The sequence below is a fragment of the Malus domestica genome, chromosome 12, assembly GCF_042453785.1.
Source record: "Malus domestica chromosome 12, GDT2T_hap1".
In the NCBI taxonomy this organism is placed as follows: Eukaryota; Viridiplantae; Streptophyta; class Magnoliopsida; order Rosales; family Rosaceae; genus Malus; species Malus domestica.
In genome coordinates this window covers 2,227,410-2,244,262 of record NC_091672.1, presented here as the reverse complement: position 1 = coordinate 2,244,262, position 16,853 = coordinate 2,227,410, and the positions used below count along the sequence as shown (strand labels likewise).

General features: G+C 39.1%; 3 protein-coding genes across 4 annotated transcripts; 2 read left to right on the top strand and 1 right to left on the bottom strand.

Annotated features, from left to right (window-relative positions):
* The first annotated feature begins 438 nt into the window (after nucleotides 1–438).
* Nucleotides 439–2,896, top strand: LOC114820148 (UPF0481 protein At3g47200-like). The gene is made up of 4 exons (XM_070809849.1): nucleotides 439–1,282; nucleotides 1,328–1,739; nucleotides 2,134–2,212; nucleotides 2,663–2,896. Exons 1-4 carry the CDS (start codon nucleotides 439–441, stop codon nucleotides 2,894–2,896), a joined length of 1,569 nt encoding a protein of 522 aa, XP_070665950.1.
* Nucleotides 2,897–4,174: 1,278 nt separating this feature from the next.
* LOC114820128 (large ribosomal subunit protein P2y-like) lies at nucleotides 4,175–6,231 on the top strand. 2 transcript variants are annotated; one of them, XM_029090484.2, is made up of 4 exons: nucleotides 4,175–4,343; nucleotides 4,460–4,553; nucleotides 5,454–5,683; nucleotides 6,010–6,231. In XM_029090484.2, the coding sequence occupies exons 2-4, from the start codon at nucleotides 4,466–4,468 to the stop codon at nucleotides 6,034–6,036; spliced, it is 345 nt and encodes a 114-aa protein (XP_028946317.2). In that variant the 5' UTR covers nucleotides 4,175–4,343; nucleotides 4,460–4,465; the 3' UTR covers nucleotides 6,037–6,231. The 2 variants fall into 2 exon arrangements, with proteins under 2 accessions (XP_028946317.2, XP_028946318.2); XM_029090485.2 differs by having other exon boundaries at nucleotides 4,244–4,343; nucleotides 4,464–4,553.
* A 1,209-nt stretch (nucleotides 6,232–7,440) lies between these two features.
* Nucleotides 7,441–11,082, bottom strand: LOC114820098 (monodehydroascorbate reductase). The gene is made up of 10 exons (XM_029090341.2): nucleotides 10,778–11,082; nucleotides 10,317–10,388; nucleotides 9,853–9,904; nucleotides 9,602–9,682; nucleotides 9,279–9,397; nucleotides 8,970–9,189; nucleotides 8,744–8,862; nucleotides 8,535–8,660; nucleotides 8,094–8,234; nucleotides 7,441–7,974 (listed from the first exon to the last, which is right to left on the bottom strand). Exons 1-10 carry the CDS (start codon nucleotides 10,826–10,828, stop codon nucleotides 7,651–7,653), a joined length of 1,305 nt encoding a protein of 434 aa, XP_028946174.2. The 5' UTR covers nucleotides 10,829–11,082; the 3' UTR covers nucleotides 7,441–7,650.
* Nucleotides 11,083–16,853: the final 5,771 nt, after the last annotated feature.

The window sequence follows — 16,853 nt, the reverse complement described above, 5'->3', positions numbered from 1 at the left end:
TCTATTATATTTTGTGTAACTAAGTGTCTATTTATTCTTAAAATATATATAATTTCATCATAAACTACAAAATATAATGACATATATGTTATGAAAACATGGGAAACAAGCATATAATGTGTGTTCATTTTCAACAAGTGTCTTACAATTTATTGAAAAAAATAAAATGCAAAATGAAAGTTATTTATTTTCTGTCTAAGTGAGTTGCAATCTAGGCGGATCTTGGCGGGCTAGGCGGGTGCCTCAATAAGTCTAAGCATCATTTCTTAATTTTTAAACACTTACGCATTAATCGAGACGATGACCAGTCGCCTAGCGCCTAGACGGGGATTTTTAGCACAGTGAGAGTCATACACACACACACACATATATATATATGGAAGGAGATAAGCACTTTGTAATTAAGAAGAAACCTAGCTTCCGATCCAGTAAACTACAATGGCTGATTCTTTGGAGCAGAGGTTTAATAGATTGAGGGATGCAGGAACAAAAAATCAGGATAGTTCTACAAGTGTTGTTCCAAGCAGGTCACGACCGATCATCCAAAATGTTTCCAGAACTCTCCGAAGTAATAAAAATTTGGAGAAATACTTTGAGCCAAGGGTACTAGCAATAGGCCCTATCCATCATGGAAAGTTTCCGGAATGGGAGGAGCTCAAATACAGATTGGCAGCGGACTTTGTCAATGACAGCGGCCGGAGTGAAGAATTTTTGTACAAGGAGGTTGAGGACAACATCAAGGAGTTAAAACAATGCTACGACGAGAAAACAACAGAGCGCTATGATGGTGATGAGGCGAGCCTCGCTTGGATGTTTTTCGTAGATGGTTGTTCAATCTTGCAGTTTATACAAAAGTATTCTACCTTGGAAGAGTTTGAGATAAAGAGAGACCAAGTGTTCTTTGCTGAACAAGACTTGTTCTTGCTAGAGAACCAAATCCCTTATGAAATCCTCAACCTTTTGATGAGCTCAAGCATAAAAAATGAGGACCTTTGGCACGGAATCCAGGTGTTTCTTGATATGCATAGTACTGCAGCTGGTGCATCAGCGAAGCCATTCAGATGGTATAAAAGGATGATGCGACAAGATCTGAAATTTGAATTGCGTTTGGGAGTATGTATGGAAGATTCATGGCCTACTACTCACCTTCTCGAGCTTCTTCGAACAAGAATGCTAGGTCCAGCAAAAAATGGCAGGGAGGCAGCTGATAATGAACTTCCACCATCATTTCGCAACGCGAAGGAGCTTATGGCAGCCGGGATCCATTTTAGGTGTAGTGAAGGTATGCTATTGCGTGACATATCTTTTAAATCACTATGCTTTGCAGGATTTCTCTTTCTTCCAGCAATGAACGCGGACGCAATGCCTTTGTTCTTGAATTTGATTGCCTACGAAATGTGTCCCGATTTCCAAAATGATTACGCGGTCACCTCTTACTTAAGCTTCCTGAGTTCATTCATTACTCATCCCGAAGATGCAAAGCAGCTAAGGTCAGCCCGCATACTTCACAATAAACTCGAAACTGACGAAGCACTCGCTCAACTCTTCAACGAGATAGGCCCTGATTTGGTATCAAACCCTTCGATAATTCACATCAGTAGCAGATTAGAAAAGCACTACAAATCCAAGTGGAAGGCATGGATGGCTCAGTTCTTTGAAGATCATTTCAGTAGCCCCTGGGCCATGCTTGCGTTCATCGGTGCTCTAACAGCACTTTTCTTGAGCGCCATCCAGACTTGGTACTCAATCATCAGTTATCATTATCCTAAATCTTAGGATTCTCTGTTGGTATTTTCAAAGTTGTTCTCGCTATTTCAAGGATTTCCTTGTAATCAGCTCATTAAGATTATTTTCATTCTATTAAGTTGGCCTTCGAGGAGGCTTAGCGAATCATTTGGTTTGTTGATTTATCAGGCGTGCCATCGTTGATTTCTGCCAACAAAAAGATGTGTTGTATTTAGAATATATTATATAATATTAAAATACTTGCACCACAAGTTATAAGACTTCTTTTATAAGGGATTGTGTCAATGTTTGGCTTAAATTTATATACTATTTTTGTTGTTTGATGTGTATTTTTTATTTAATGTCTCAACGTTTAAATTTTTTAGTTTATTAATATGCACATTGTAGTACTTACAGTTATAAAATGAGATTAGTGGTCATTTACCACAGTGATGGAAATGTGTTGAGTCATTGCATGACATTCTGGGTTTGAATCCCGCCGGTAGCTAAACCCTAACATTTAATCTCACAAAATCTATCGTTTGATAAAAAAATAAAAAATAAAAGTTTATAAAATGAGAAAATATTGAAAGAAATTAGTGACCCATAAACCTAAGAGCAAGTCCACCGAGAGCCATTAGGCCGGCACCCAGCAGCCTTTTTGTCCCAGCACCTAGCCAATTTGCTCCAGCCCAGCCTAATAGGCTAGCACCCAGTCCATAGAGCGACCCAAAATGTGCTGAGATAGAGACCAGCCTACATGACGTCATGATCTGAAATCTTTTTTTATACGCCAGGTCTAAGTAGAGGTCCATCCGCAGAAGATGGTGGAGAAGGAAATGTTGGGCTCGACTGTGATTGTTTGTCCGCAGTGGTAGCAAAGAATGGGCTGCCGCAGTCTTTGCCACCACCTCCGACTGATCTTCCAACCTACTAGAATTTCCTATCCAAAGGCGGAGATAACGGCAAGGGTGGAGCCGGAACCGAAGGCATGAGCTGGTGGTGGTATAATGGCAAAGAGGATGGTGGTAGTGATGATGATGAAGGTGGCGGTGATGGTGATGAAGGCGGTGGTGGTAAGGGAGGAGAAGGGTCGTTTCGTCATAGAAGGGAGTGGGGATTGACAGCATGGGTGGTGGGTTGGCGTGCTATGGTCTGCTTCATTGGATGAGCATTTTTTTGGAGTTCAAAAACTATAAAGTCAGAAATTAAAAATCAAATTATTTTAATAAAATTGACTAGGCTATTTAGTTTTAGGGGTGGAGATGCATTTGGTCTATTACTGTTCATTGAGGTCTATCATTGTTCACTGAGGCCTCGTTTGGCACGCCGTATAAAGCATCGGATAGGATAAATAATACGGGAGCACTTGTTTGGTGCACTATCGTACTAAATAAGCACCCGCTTAATTATCCGGTCTATCAAATTTTATACGGTTGACACCGTACTATTAAAACACCACAAAAGCTCGGGATAATTAGTCGGGGCGCTATCCCCTCCATCTTCACGACCGCTACACCAAACCGACTGCGTCCGTGCTGCATATGTCATGCTCTTGAACTTCTTCAAGCATCGGATCCACATGCTGGTAGTCTAGATCCAGATATGGATCCATTTCTACGACCTGAGTTCAGATCCGGATTCTCCATAGCCTTTAGGTTCGAGAGCAGCCTCACCATCCTCCCTGCTCACCTCGGTCTCTCGGTCTTGGAGCTTGCTCGCAGACCTCGCAGGGGCTAGACGCAGGGTGATAAGAGTCGCAATTGACGTAGAGGAAGACGGAGTCGAAGCGACAAAATAGAGTTGTCGTCGTCGGGGAAGAAGAATAAGGGAGAGAGAGGGATGAAGTTTGGGGGTGTCGCGGAGAGAAGCAGGGAAGAATTATTTGGGATGCTTCTGCAGTCGGGGAAGAAGAAGGAAGAGAGAGGGAGGGAGTTTGATGTGTGCAGAGAGATCTGCAAAAAAAAAAAAAAAAAAGATGATTTCACTTTTTTTTTAAGTTTTATTCCTCTTATCCGCTATAATACCAATTTTAAGTTTTATTCATCTTATCCGGTATAATACCAAACACAGTATAAATAATACGATCATTAATCTGATACTGCACCAAACGCTCGACTAATTTAGTCAGTACTATCCGGTGGCTATTTATCCTATCCGACAGAAATAGTCAGTACAGTCCGAGCTGCCAAACGAGGGTGGATAAAATAGGCTAAGTGCTGGTGCATTTTTTAGGGGATGTGATATCCACACACCCCATTTTACTTCTCACACACCATTTGTTAATTTCTGTTCGTTGATCTTCTTCAATTCATCCGATCCGAAGACCAAAAATTAGAAACATGTGTGAGAAGTAAAAAATGGTGTGTATATATCACATCATTTTGTTTAGGGGTGGACTTGCCCTAAATGAGAAAACATTGAAAATACAACAAAACAATGGGCTGGCAGTTTCTTTAATCCGGCCCAAACCCGAGTCTGGCTGGGTGTTGTTGTAGTCCGATCAAAACCCTAGCAACTCTGCATAAAACCTCATTTCGCTGTCCTCCTTGCTTCATTTCGCATTCGGCTGCAAATTTACCCTCTCTCCGCACTCCGCAGATCTAGAGCCCTCTCAAGTACTCTCTCTCTCTCTCTCTCTCTCTCTCTCTCTCTCTCTCTCTCTCTCCCTCACCCTCTATGTGGATTTGAGAGACTGGTAGCCATTTTTAATTATTAAATTTGTGTTTGTCAGGCAGAGATGAAGGTGGTCGCTGCATACTTGTTGGCTGTGTTGGGCGGTAAGACCACCCCTACCGCCGAAGATATCAAGGACATCCTTGGCTCCGGTAACTTTCCCTTTACCTTCTTGTGGTTCTTTTGCTCGTTCTGTTTATAACCCTAATTATTAACCGCATCGAAGATTGTGACTTTGTGGTTTCGTAGTGCGATATTGCGTGTTGATTTGTAAATCCCATTTCTGTATTCGTATTTTCTATGTGGGTTTTGAATTTTGATCCTTATCAGATTGATATTTTATTTTTTGATCTTTTGTGAACCTGAATATATGGAAGTGACAAGGAATGGGTTATGTGGATGTATTATTTTTCGGTGTTGAATCGTGGCGAAAATGATTGCCTTTCTGTATTAATGTATATATGGAATTGGATGGTTCGACTTTAATAGTTTTGGTTATTGTTTGTTTGTATTTTTATGTTCTGGAATAGCAATCCATATGACATATCTTTTTTTTGGTAAGATGAACCAATTGAATGCTGTTATAATACCTATATTTGCCGAAGTTCTGTTTGGTTGTGTATGGTTATCGGTCTGATGACTTCTAGGCCTCGTTTGGTCTCTAGGATTGGATTGGATAACACCTAAGTTAAATGCATGTTGAAGGTAGAAATGAATATTAGAAGAGGATTAGACATGGTGGAATCTTATGCCTTCTAATCCTACCATTTTGGATGACTGGAATGACAAGTTTTCTTAACGAGTAATCCATCTCTCTCAACATATGTATTTATATCTTCAATGTACCTTTATTGAAGTGGGTTATCCATTCCAATCCAATCCTAGATAGTAGATACCAACTGAGGCTCAAGAGGATAGAATTTTTTTTACTGTATTGGAGTTGTTGAATGCTTATGTTGTCTGTGCTTTCTACTCGGATATTAACATTAGGAATCATGGTGTTGTGTCTATACAAGGTATTACTGAATCTAAAAATTTGGTATTGTTTACAGTTGGTGCTGAGGCTGATGATGACAGGATTCAACTTCTGCTCTCCGAAGTCAAGGGTAAGGACATCACAGAGCTAATTGCCTCTGGAAGGGAAAAGTTGGCCTCTGTACCAGCTGGTGGAGGTGGTGCTGTTGCAGTGGCTGCAACTGGCGGTGGTGCTGCTGCTGCTGCCCCTGCTGCAGCTGAGGCGAAGAAAGAGGAGAAGGTTGAGGAGAAAGAGGAATCCGATGATGTAAGTTACCTCGATAATCTCATTAATATTGGTTTGCATGCTTTAATGACTGCTAACCCAATTCTGTTGCTATTATTTCTTAAGAGGTATATGTTTAATAGTATCCATCTAAACATGATTTGTATGTGCATGGCGGCAACCTTCTGTTAATATGGTCATGTAAATTCAGTAGACATTTGCCTTTGTTTGAGTTGTGGAACATTCAGATGCACGTTTTCTTGCCCGCTACTAATAGTCTTCATACTCAGATTGTATCAACAAACAATCTCAGACACATCAGACTACGATATAGTTTTCTTATATTTCTTGTTTTTTCCTTGTTGCAGGACATGGGATTCAGTCTCTTTGACTAGAGCGGTTGTAGTGCATACATCCCGGTTTTCTCTGTTGGAGTTGAATAGAAATTTTTATTCAGTTGAATGTTCGGTTTTTGGATCTTAGCCAGTAGAAGACATGATCACAATCTAAATATGTAGTTGGTTATGGTTATGCAATTGTTGTGGATTTGAATCTTCTTTTCTATCCAAGTTTATGAATCTTTTGTCGTACTGGTTGTTAAATTTTTCATCTCATATGCAAATTGCTCTTGCAAATTGATGAGTAGCTTTATTTATTGGGAGTTTTAACAAAACACTTCCGATACTGTTCATTTTTAACGAAAAACCATATTTATACCTTTTCCTGGTACTATTTACTATACTTTTAAAAATGACCTTTTATTAAAATGAAAGTTTTTTTGAACTTTTTGTTAGTTTTCCTTTATTTATTGGGAACTTTAACGAAAAGCATCCGGTACTGTTCACTTTAACGAAAAATCACATGTTTACACTAAAAAGTCAATCCTGGTACTATTCACTTTATCTTTTATTTTGTCCTTATCATTAAAACTCAAAGTTTTCAAACTCTTTTCATTAGTTTTCTTTTATTTATTTTGTTTACAGTGGAATGGCATACATGGCATGAACGCAGCTGCCATTGTAATCTCGTGCTAATAGTGTAACGACGTGATTTTATTATTGGCAGGGGATGCTACATATGACGTCATTATACTGTTCAATGACACGATTGGAGTGAATTCAATGGCCGTAAATGATGAATCTGGATCCTCTTTGTGAAGATCATGGGAATCCGTAAATTGTTACTAATCATCGTGTATTGTGCAGTTATAATTTATTTTAAGTTTTTTATTTAAAATTGAACACAAATAGTACCTCGCAAATAGAATCTGGAGAGGATCCTGTTGGTTATACGACTTCTATTTTGACAAAATATTGGAATTCTACGGTTTCTGAAGTGTAAGCCCGAATTGAACCAATGTTTGTTCCGACACCCTCTCATTCCCAACGTTTCAATTTTCAAATTTTAAAAAGGTGAAGACTGAAAAAATAAAATAATGGTTATCAAACGATCCTTACTTGTGTCGTGTCTTATTTCTTTTAGGAGAAGCAAATTATAATCAAGTTTTGATAATATGTTGTTAAACTATGAATACGATGGCGGCCGGATTTCGTGAAGAAAACAAAAATCTACACAAACCAGGTCGGATGGATGTGAACTAGATGAACGAGAACATTTTACAAACAGATTTGCAAGCGGATGGATTTGGACAACGTGGCAAACATAACATATGGACTTTGTTCGGTACACAACATTGGTTTTCAAGCCAATCAAATCATATCCAATCCAATTCAAATCACTTGAATCACATCGATATTATCATCAACTTGCATATCATGCTCACTACTAATAACACCTACTAACACAAAAGGGGGGTTTATTACAAAAGATCTTGGTGCGATTATATATTGTATTTTATTTTTGTCAGAAATTCTTACATTCGTTCAACTACAATAACAATAACCACTGTAACTCTGAACAACAAGATTCATGCAATTAAAATCCCAAATTAACTCTAAACCTTCATCAACGAGCTATAATCCATTTATTTTTCCACCACAAATGAAGGTTTAAATCTTACTAGCGAAAGAGAGACCTTCCGTAGCAAGCTGATCTAAACTGGCAACAGGAGGTTGGGCCTTTGCAACTTTGGCAATAGCCTTGTTCTCCTCCGGAGTGCCGCCCTCCAGAAATGCGCCGACCACCTTCCCGTCTTTAATCCAGTATGATCCAAACTTCGCCTTTGGTGTGGCAGGATTACTGTCTCCGAAGAGCACAGTTTCACCAACATTGTCACCGTAGAATTGCCATGAAAGATCGAAGGAGCGGGAATAGAAGAATGGAAGGTAGTCATACTCCTCAACTGTCTTCCCCTCCTCGCTTGCCTTGATGGCCTGCAGAAATCAATGACAATAATATAATTCACGCGCCCACGTGCAGAAGCCTTTCAACCCGAAAACATGACAGATTTGACAGAATGATATAGATGGGTTCGTAGTTGAAAATTCCATACCTTTACAGCCTGCTCAGCAGATTTGCGTGCATGGTCGACATGCTCAACTCTCCTAATCTCATTGTACAACTTCAAAGGAAAAGTGGCGACATCACCCACAGCATATACATTCGGAACACTTGTTTTGAAGAATGCATCAGTCTGCAATCAACCGGCACATATTAAAACGGATGCCATGAAACATTCACTACAGAAACGGGATGACTAATCAAATGCTGAAACTGAAAATACATATCCAATATGATGAAAATACAAACACGATGAAATCCTTGAACCTTTCTTTCGCTATTGTTTACTTAATATGGGCTAAAACAAGTGCTTATCTGTGTGATTAACCAGTAAAGACTATGAAGATTGATACTGCTAAGAACTCCAAGCATCATAAAGAATAAAGATACGGGAAAAGGGGAAGGAATCAATTGATTTTGGAAGTTGCATGACCTTAATGCCGCCTTTCTCCTCTTCGACTTGTCCCTTGAACAATGTTGTCAGGGGCCTGCCCCCAACACCAACAACAACGATGTCAGCTTCAAGCATGGTGCCATCCTTTAGGTGCACTTCCTTAACCTATATTATGACAAAAGTCAATATTCGGAAGCGCAGTTTCATCGAAGCATGGCATCCAAAACGACAAGCAATCATGTATGTACCTCTCCATTTGAGTCAGCAGTAAATCCAGTCGCAACTGTTCCCTTAATGATTTGAACTCCTTTGTTTTTATAATAGCCCTCATAAAAAGCAGCAATATCAGAAGTGAAAAGCCGAGGCACTGCAAGGACAAGGAAAGATTAGAGGAATGAGGCACATAGAATAGAAAGAGTGGCCAAACTCATATGCATACAAAACAAAAAAAGGCTTGAAGCAGTATTCACTTACTGCACCATGGTTCAGGGTAAACCATTTTAACATCTAAATTGTTAATTCTCAAAGTTGCACCAAGCTCGAGACCAATGTACCCTCCTCCAACAATCACAGCCTTCCCATTCTTTTTTGCTTTAATTGCTTCATTGAGTTTATCGGCATCATCAATTTCTCTCAAATAGAAGATGTTTTTGGCATCAGCTCCTTTGACACCAAAATCTGACAATCTTATAACCTACAAAAACAAAAAATGCATTTGATTAGCTATACAAAGCTAGTTCGTTCAGAAAAGCTGAGGCATGGAAAATTCCTAGAGTTGCTTACCGTTGAGCCGGTGGCAATAACGAGAGTCTCATACTTGAAGGATTCCCCAGTTCCACTGACAAGAGTCTTCCCAGGAAGATCTGCTTTAACTATTTCAGTGCTAAGAATCAATTCTATCCCTGAAATTATTATAATTATGCCTCCATCAGAATAACACATTCTAAAAGACCCAGAAAATGGAAGATCAGATAAAATTGTTAAAAATGAGTCTGGGACAGTAACAAGTAATAGTGGCTTTCACCGCCTCTAAATACTTGGGAAAGCTCTCAAACATTCTCCAATCATGATTGGTATATGCTGTACTGTGAAGAACAACACCATACCTTTCTCTTTGTACCAGTCAGGAAGCAATCTCTCTCCTCCACTTCCAACGCAGACATGAAACCCAGGAAGTCTAGCAGGAGCTACAAGACCAACCCCAACAGTAAGTTACAATGTCACAGAATGTGATGAACTTATAAATGAGTTTGCTCTATGTTGACGTGTCAGGTGTGAGTAAGAATCTAGAGGTCATAAGACACAATTCCGCTTACTTTACGCACCGGAAATTTGGAACAAAAGTAACAAAACTTACACTCGGGGAAGAGATAAGCCTTGCTGAGTGCAGGACGTTCGTAGGGAGCCACCTGGAAATAAAAGAAATAAAATTTAAGAACATTTGAGAATTTAACCACGTAATCAAACAGAATTAAATTCTACCCATTTGAGGATAACTACTTCAAACAGCAGTAATAACATGGAAGTACAGAAAGTATACAGGTAGCAAGCAACGAGCATCGACATGAATAACACAAAAAAAGTATCTTAACCAAAGTTTAATGTGAAAACTGAAAAGTACATCATCAATTAAGCAAACAGTCGGCAATACTCATCATACTAGATGTAACACTACCAGAATTCACATTTTCTAACCTCGTTACCAAAATTCACTACTGATTGCATTAAAATCTGAAAAGTATATAATTTTGCTCAATAATATCTCAAATTTTCAGTCAACCAGATACAAAAACACGCAAAAGCGATCACTGGAAGACATACCGCCTCTTTGGAAATGACTGCTAGTTCGCCTGGCTTAAGCCCCTGCTTGGCAAACTCCCGAGCTGCATAACCCTATAGATTTCGAAAACAAACGCATATAAAACTTAAATATTCATCAAGGCTTCCACAGTACAGCAAAATCATCACAAAAAACAGTTTTTGAAGCGTGATCACAATTATAAAGGAATTTATTTGTCATAATTACCATAATCATGTACTAAAACAACTACAACAGAAACGCATTGACTTCAAGAGCATCAAGTACTCAAAATTTCATAAATAAATAAAAACGGAAATTGAAATAATCAGATTCGATCTATGCAAATACTTCAAATTCAAAGACAGAATTATGTAAAACCTCATCAGGATCGACAGAAAACTTAACAAAAAAAACGAAAATAATGCACAAAAGTAACAAAATTCGATCAAAACGGACGAGAATCGATCGCAATGAAACTTACAGCCGAGACTCCGCCGCCGAGGATGACGTACTTGAAGTTCTTCGCCGCCATTGATGGCTGATCGGACGGACGAAACGCGCGTTTCGATTCTTCTTCTTCGATTTGAATTCAGCTGGTGGTGGAGAAGTGAGAGGAATGCGATGAGGTTTAGTGAGCTGAGTGATTGTCAAACTATTTATATGCCGACCGGTGCTTCCTCATTGGACAGTTTGGACTAACCTATGACGACCCCCCGTGTTAACGGAGTTTGTCCACGTGGCGAATCAAACACCGTATATCTTTGCTGCCTGTGCAATCGCCACGACAACCGATCCGTTAACGGATTCGTCGTTTAATATCGCCCAAAAAATATTTGGTTTCTAAAATAATTAAAAAATACATATTCATTTTCGGAAATTTCATTTTAGATAATAAACATATAGACCTTATTAGCCCCGTAACAACGTCTCGTTTGATGTCTAAGATTGAATTGGTTGATACTCTAGATTCAGTGTACATTGAATGGAAAAATGAATATCATTTTCAAATTTTATCTTAACTTATTCATTTAAATCCTCATAAAGACGACAAGATAAGAATGAGAAAGTTTGTTTCGTGCTTGATTCATTTTCTACCTTTTAACTTTAGAAAAGAAGTTGAAAGTTGATTCATGTCTTTCTTCAACGGATATTGAATCTAGTGAGTTATTCAAGCCACATTCATTTATAAAACAAACTAAGCCTAGATGATCTCCAAATCTTCATATATTTACGTATCGTGAGAAGGAATGGAGGATACGAAGAATGAGGTATGACATTAACAGCCCTCCCTACTTATAAACTCTATACGAAGAATGAGGTATCGTGAGAAGGAATGGAGGTTTTTTTTAGTCCATCTTATTCGATATGCCTCCTTATAAACTCTATTAACGTTTTGGAGTAGTGAAATTTTGTTGTCTTAAAAAATGAGTGTTACGTGAAACAACCCGACAATATTTCTTGGACAAAGAAAATCTTATACAGTAAGTGCATGGGGTTGTCCAGTGTGAACACAATTTGATCCTATTTTTCAAAGTAGGTACCTAGTTGAAAATCCTTTGATCATGGCCATTGGATTTGCTCTTTTGTTTATCTTTTGGGTTGGATTGCTTTTTTTATTTTTCTTCTTTCGAAAACAACATAAATTTCATTGAATAAGGAAATGTCCAATGCACATTACATCAGATAGTCTAATAAAAATTGGGGATAGCCAAAAAGCCTATTCAACAAAAAGAGAAAAAACAAAAAAGAAAACCATAATCCTTATCCCACAAAAGCAAAACCCAGTTGCTGTTGCCACCGCTACCACTACCACCTCACCAGCCTCGCTTTGGGCTAAACCGCAACACGCTGGCCCCGATATTCCAGCATGCCAATCAGGCAAGGGTTAGTGAGGGAAGGATTTAGATCCGGCGTCCAAATCAGGTTTGCTAGTCGTAACTTTGAGCAATGGTTGTGGGAGAAGTGGTGTGTGAGAAGGGGGAACTTAGGATACGAAGACTTACTTCACATTTACAATTACATAAAAAAGACTATTTATCTAAGAGAGGTTTACGTAAAATTTTGAGAAAACACCAACGATTACCATCTTATTTGTCAAAGAAAAATAAAATATGTTATAAATTAATCGATTGGATATTCGAGAGTCAAAAACTCATTAATTTTATAAAGGTATTTTGAATTATTTGATTTATTAGATCTTGAATTTTAATGAACTTTATTTCGTAAAAGAGATGGAAGATGATGGGCGTTGAGGGTTGAAGAAGGGTAATTGCAAGATAGGAATTAGGTAATGTTGAAGAAAAAATACAGTGGTAAACACGACAAAGAACGTTTTGGGATAATGGCGATGCACACCGAAAAAAATATTTGATGAAGCACGCAGGGATAATGGTGAATGCTGGGAAAATAAGCCATCCACGAAGGGCGTGACCTAAGATTCAAGATAGGAAAGGAAAAAGGAAAAATTCTAGATAAGGAAAGGAAAAAAGAAATTGCATAGAAAGGTTTGCTAATTGGCTCCAACTTAAGGAAGGGGGTCGACGGCGAGATAGTCTTTTGTTCTTGGCGAGAAAGGGTTGCCAATTGAACCCAATTTAATTGTGCATTCTAAATTTTCTATATTTATAAAGAAAATATTCTTACGAGAAGTGCAAAATTAAATTTTTTTTTAGTATCAATAACAATTCTCTTGTCCAACTTCCAATATTAATATTGAAACTTTTTAAGTCAAATTTCGTAAAATTAAGTTTCTTTTTTTTTCCCTTTTCTCTATATTTTATTTTTTTAATTTATTGTAATGCCAGTTTTAAGCAATACTTCCTAATCAAAATAATTTATTGACCCTTATAAACTTGAAAATTACGTCAACGACCGGCCCCTAGCGGCTAGAAACGGTAGTTTTGTAAACGGAAAAGTTGACGTCAGCAGTGATGCTAATGACCATCATCTTTGTTAATTGTCATTACCTAATGGATAAGCAATTGATTAGCACAAACAAAGGGACCCACGTTTCTAACTACAAAAGGAATAAACAAGAAAGAAAAAGGAGTTCTAGGGTTTAAAGAATAAACAAGTGATTTTATTTTGACAATTCACACATTTATTTATATATACTAAAACTCAAACTCTCGGTTATTGTTCTATAACAGTAAAGTGGCGAAAATGTCATCAAATTTTTGGGCTGGCAGCGCTTTGTTTCAACTTATCTACAGTGAAAATATAGTTATGCCCTTCCGATCCACCTGTTGACCATCGTTGCATCTTCTAGCTTCTTCTCCCTTGTTTTTCACTGTTTTACTTCTGTTGCTTTTCACCATTTCTCCTCTAATTTCCGTTTGATTGTTTTGGGTTTTGTGGTTTTAGTTTCCTTTGCTATCTCTCTCTCCCCACTACCTCTGTTGGTTTCTGTTGCTGTTGACCTGAGAGAGCAAAGAGAGACACACGCACACCAGACAAGATCAATCATTTTGGTTCCCGAATTCCCAATTCCTAGGGTTTGAATCAGATCCCTTCGGTCTCCCCTTTAGATCTTTGATCCTCAATCCTCTGTTACGATGGAGGCGATCGAAGAGTTGTTGTAGCTATCAGACTTCATGTGGCAAGACGCCACTTTACTTGTCGACGAAGATGTTGACAACAACACAACCTCCTCTTGAAGGGCTTACAGTTTACTTAACGTCGTCACTCTCGGCAATGTTGTAAGTCAACCAATCCTCCTTCAATTCCATTCTTTCGCAATTTGATCTCTTTGAATCGGCTTACTCTGATGCAATCGGAGATTTTTGAATCTACGTTGCGTGTTTTGACATTCTTAATTCATATTTCTTATTTGATGTGGGTTAGCCGGAATACTCTGTTTGTTTATCTTGCTAACTGATAATTGGAAATCATGTCTCCCAGAAGTTAGGATATATTGAATCTGATATTGAAATGGTTAATGGAGTTTGATTTGAAGAATGACCACCAAACGCGATAATGATATTAAACGTTGTTTATACCATATTTAGGGCCTCGTATTTAGATCTCGTACAAATACTTGGGGACTTTATTGTAATTATGTGATAAAGGAATGGGCAAATATGTAATAAATGATAAGTCCTTATTCTATAAAAGGACCCCTCACCCTCATAATTAGGGGAGGGCAATCCTTAGGCCATATCCTCACCCTCTCAGAACTCTCATCCTCACAGAGAAGCTCTCTCTCTCTCTCCATCTTCAACTCTTACAGAGAAATACAATCAGTGTGGACGTAGCCCAAACCTTGGGGTGAACCACGATACATCTTGTGTCACTTACATTTCTTGCATATTCACGGTCGGATTTACGTTGTTCCAAGACCTCTGGTTTTGTGCATCAACATTTGGTGTCGTCTGTAGGAATCGACACGAAAAACTATGTCGGTTCTCTTTCAATTTTTCACCTCCAGCATGAATCTGCAAAATCACAAAAAAAAAAACTCAGAAACCCAGTAACCTTTCTCTTTCTCTCCACGCTCACCAGTCCACTCCAAATTCTAAATTCTAGAGCCATAATCAGAATCTGTCTCATAAATGGAGGTCTCCTTACAAAGAAACCTCTGGGATAGTATGGTGGAACTGACCAAAAGGCACAGCAAAAGAGAGAAAGAGGAATTAAGTTTTGGTCTGTGAAGTTCATCCGCCATTGATGATCTCCTTGCTCGCACCTGTAAAATTGTGTTTCCCTCGCACTTCAGCTCGCACTCTTCATCCTCAAACGTAGCCGCCGTCGACCTCCAGCTTCAACCTCTAGTCACTTCTGACCGTCGCGTCGCCGACAGCAATTAGCCAAACTCATCTCCAGGTAATATTGCATACATGTTGCTTAGGAATATGGAGGCAGATGGTTGGGAACGATCAGATTTTCCCATCATCTGCGAGTCATGCTTGGGAGACAATCCCTACGTCCGGATGACACGAGCTGATTATGACAAGGAGTGCAAGATTTGCACACGTCCGTTCACAGTTTTCAGGTGGAGGCCTGGTCGTGATGCGCGATTTAAGAAGTCAGAGATTTGCCAGACGTGCAGTAAGTTGAAAAACGTTTGTCAAGTTTGCCTTTTGGATCTTGAATATGGCTTGCCAGTTCAGGTTCGAGATACTGCTATGGCCATCAGTTCTAACTGCAAATCCCCTCTGGTTCCAAGACCCTTCCGCTTCTGCCCCGAACCCATGACTCTCGTCTCTAACTTCTTATCCGACGATGGCAACGACTGCAAGTCCTTCTCCCAGCTACTCGCCGGAGCCATGACGTCTCCGTCGCCCACCACCTGTGAAGGCTCAGACGATCGACGAGCTCCACTCGCTGCAGAAGAAGAAGTCGGCACCCACCACCCTAGCAAGGGCATTCAGGGTGTTGCCTTTTCCGTCACCATCTCTGAGGAGGAGCGACACAAGCAGCAACTCCAGTCCATCAGTGCATTTTTAGCATCACTGACGAGAGAGACGAGGCCAAATGTGGTTTGAGGAGACCCAGCTAAGCAGTCGGATATCCCCAAGGTTTCGTCGCACGTGTCGCACCACCACCACTGCTCACCCATGATGTAAACCTGCAAAGAAGAAAAGCAAAAGATAAGCTTATTATTATGATTTCTTTTGTCTACCAGGTGAAGAGACAACAGTGGAAAGGAGAAAAAGAGAAAGCAAAAGAGAAAAGAAAGAAAGCAAAAGCAAAGCAGAAAAAATCGAGAAAAAGCAGAAAGCAAAAGAGAGGCACATGGGGACACTGCAAAAGCAAGGAATAAACACCCCACCAGACAGATGTGATTTGCTTTTCTTATTTCTGAATGATGTAAATTATTTTTCTTATCTTTCGGAGACATCTGTATAAACCCTATCAGAGGGTAAAAAAAAAAAAAAAAAACCCAAAATAAATGGGCTGGAAAGTTGTGTAGAGGGCGAATGCCCATAAGCCCAAAATAGATCCAACCAGGCAATCCAAAGTACGCCCAGTACTCCACAATTATTCGGCAACCTGCCGATATTCCACCAACCAGGTGATTAAAAGTACGTCCAGTACTCCAAAATTATTCGGCAACCCGCCGCTATTACCACCAACCAGGTGATGAAATGTACAATCCGTACTCTAATATCATTTGGCAACTAGCCATTCCTGCCACCAACCAGGTGATGAAATGTACAACCCGTTTTGGCAACTAGTCATTCATGCCACCAACCAGGTGATAAAATGTACAACTCGTACTCTCCTTCATGCCACCAACCTAGTGATCAAAAGTACGCCCAGTACTCTAAATTATACATGAGCATTACTCATGTCATTCATACATAAACATTCATGAACATCACTTATGACAATCATATATAAACATTCATGATCATCATTCATGTTAACATTCATGAGCATCACTCATGTTAACATTCATGAGCATCACTCATGACAACATCCATGAGCATCACTCATGTCAATCAACATAAACATTCATGAGTATCACTCATGTCAATTAGCTCCAAAAACTTCATTTACAGAGCTCTCTAACTTCAAAAGTTTCATTTACAGAGCTCTAGCTTCAAAAACTTCAT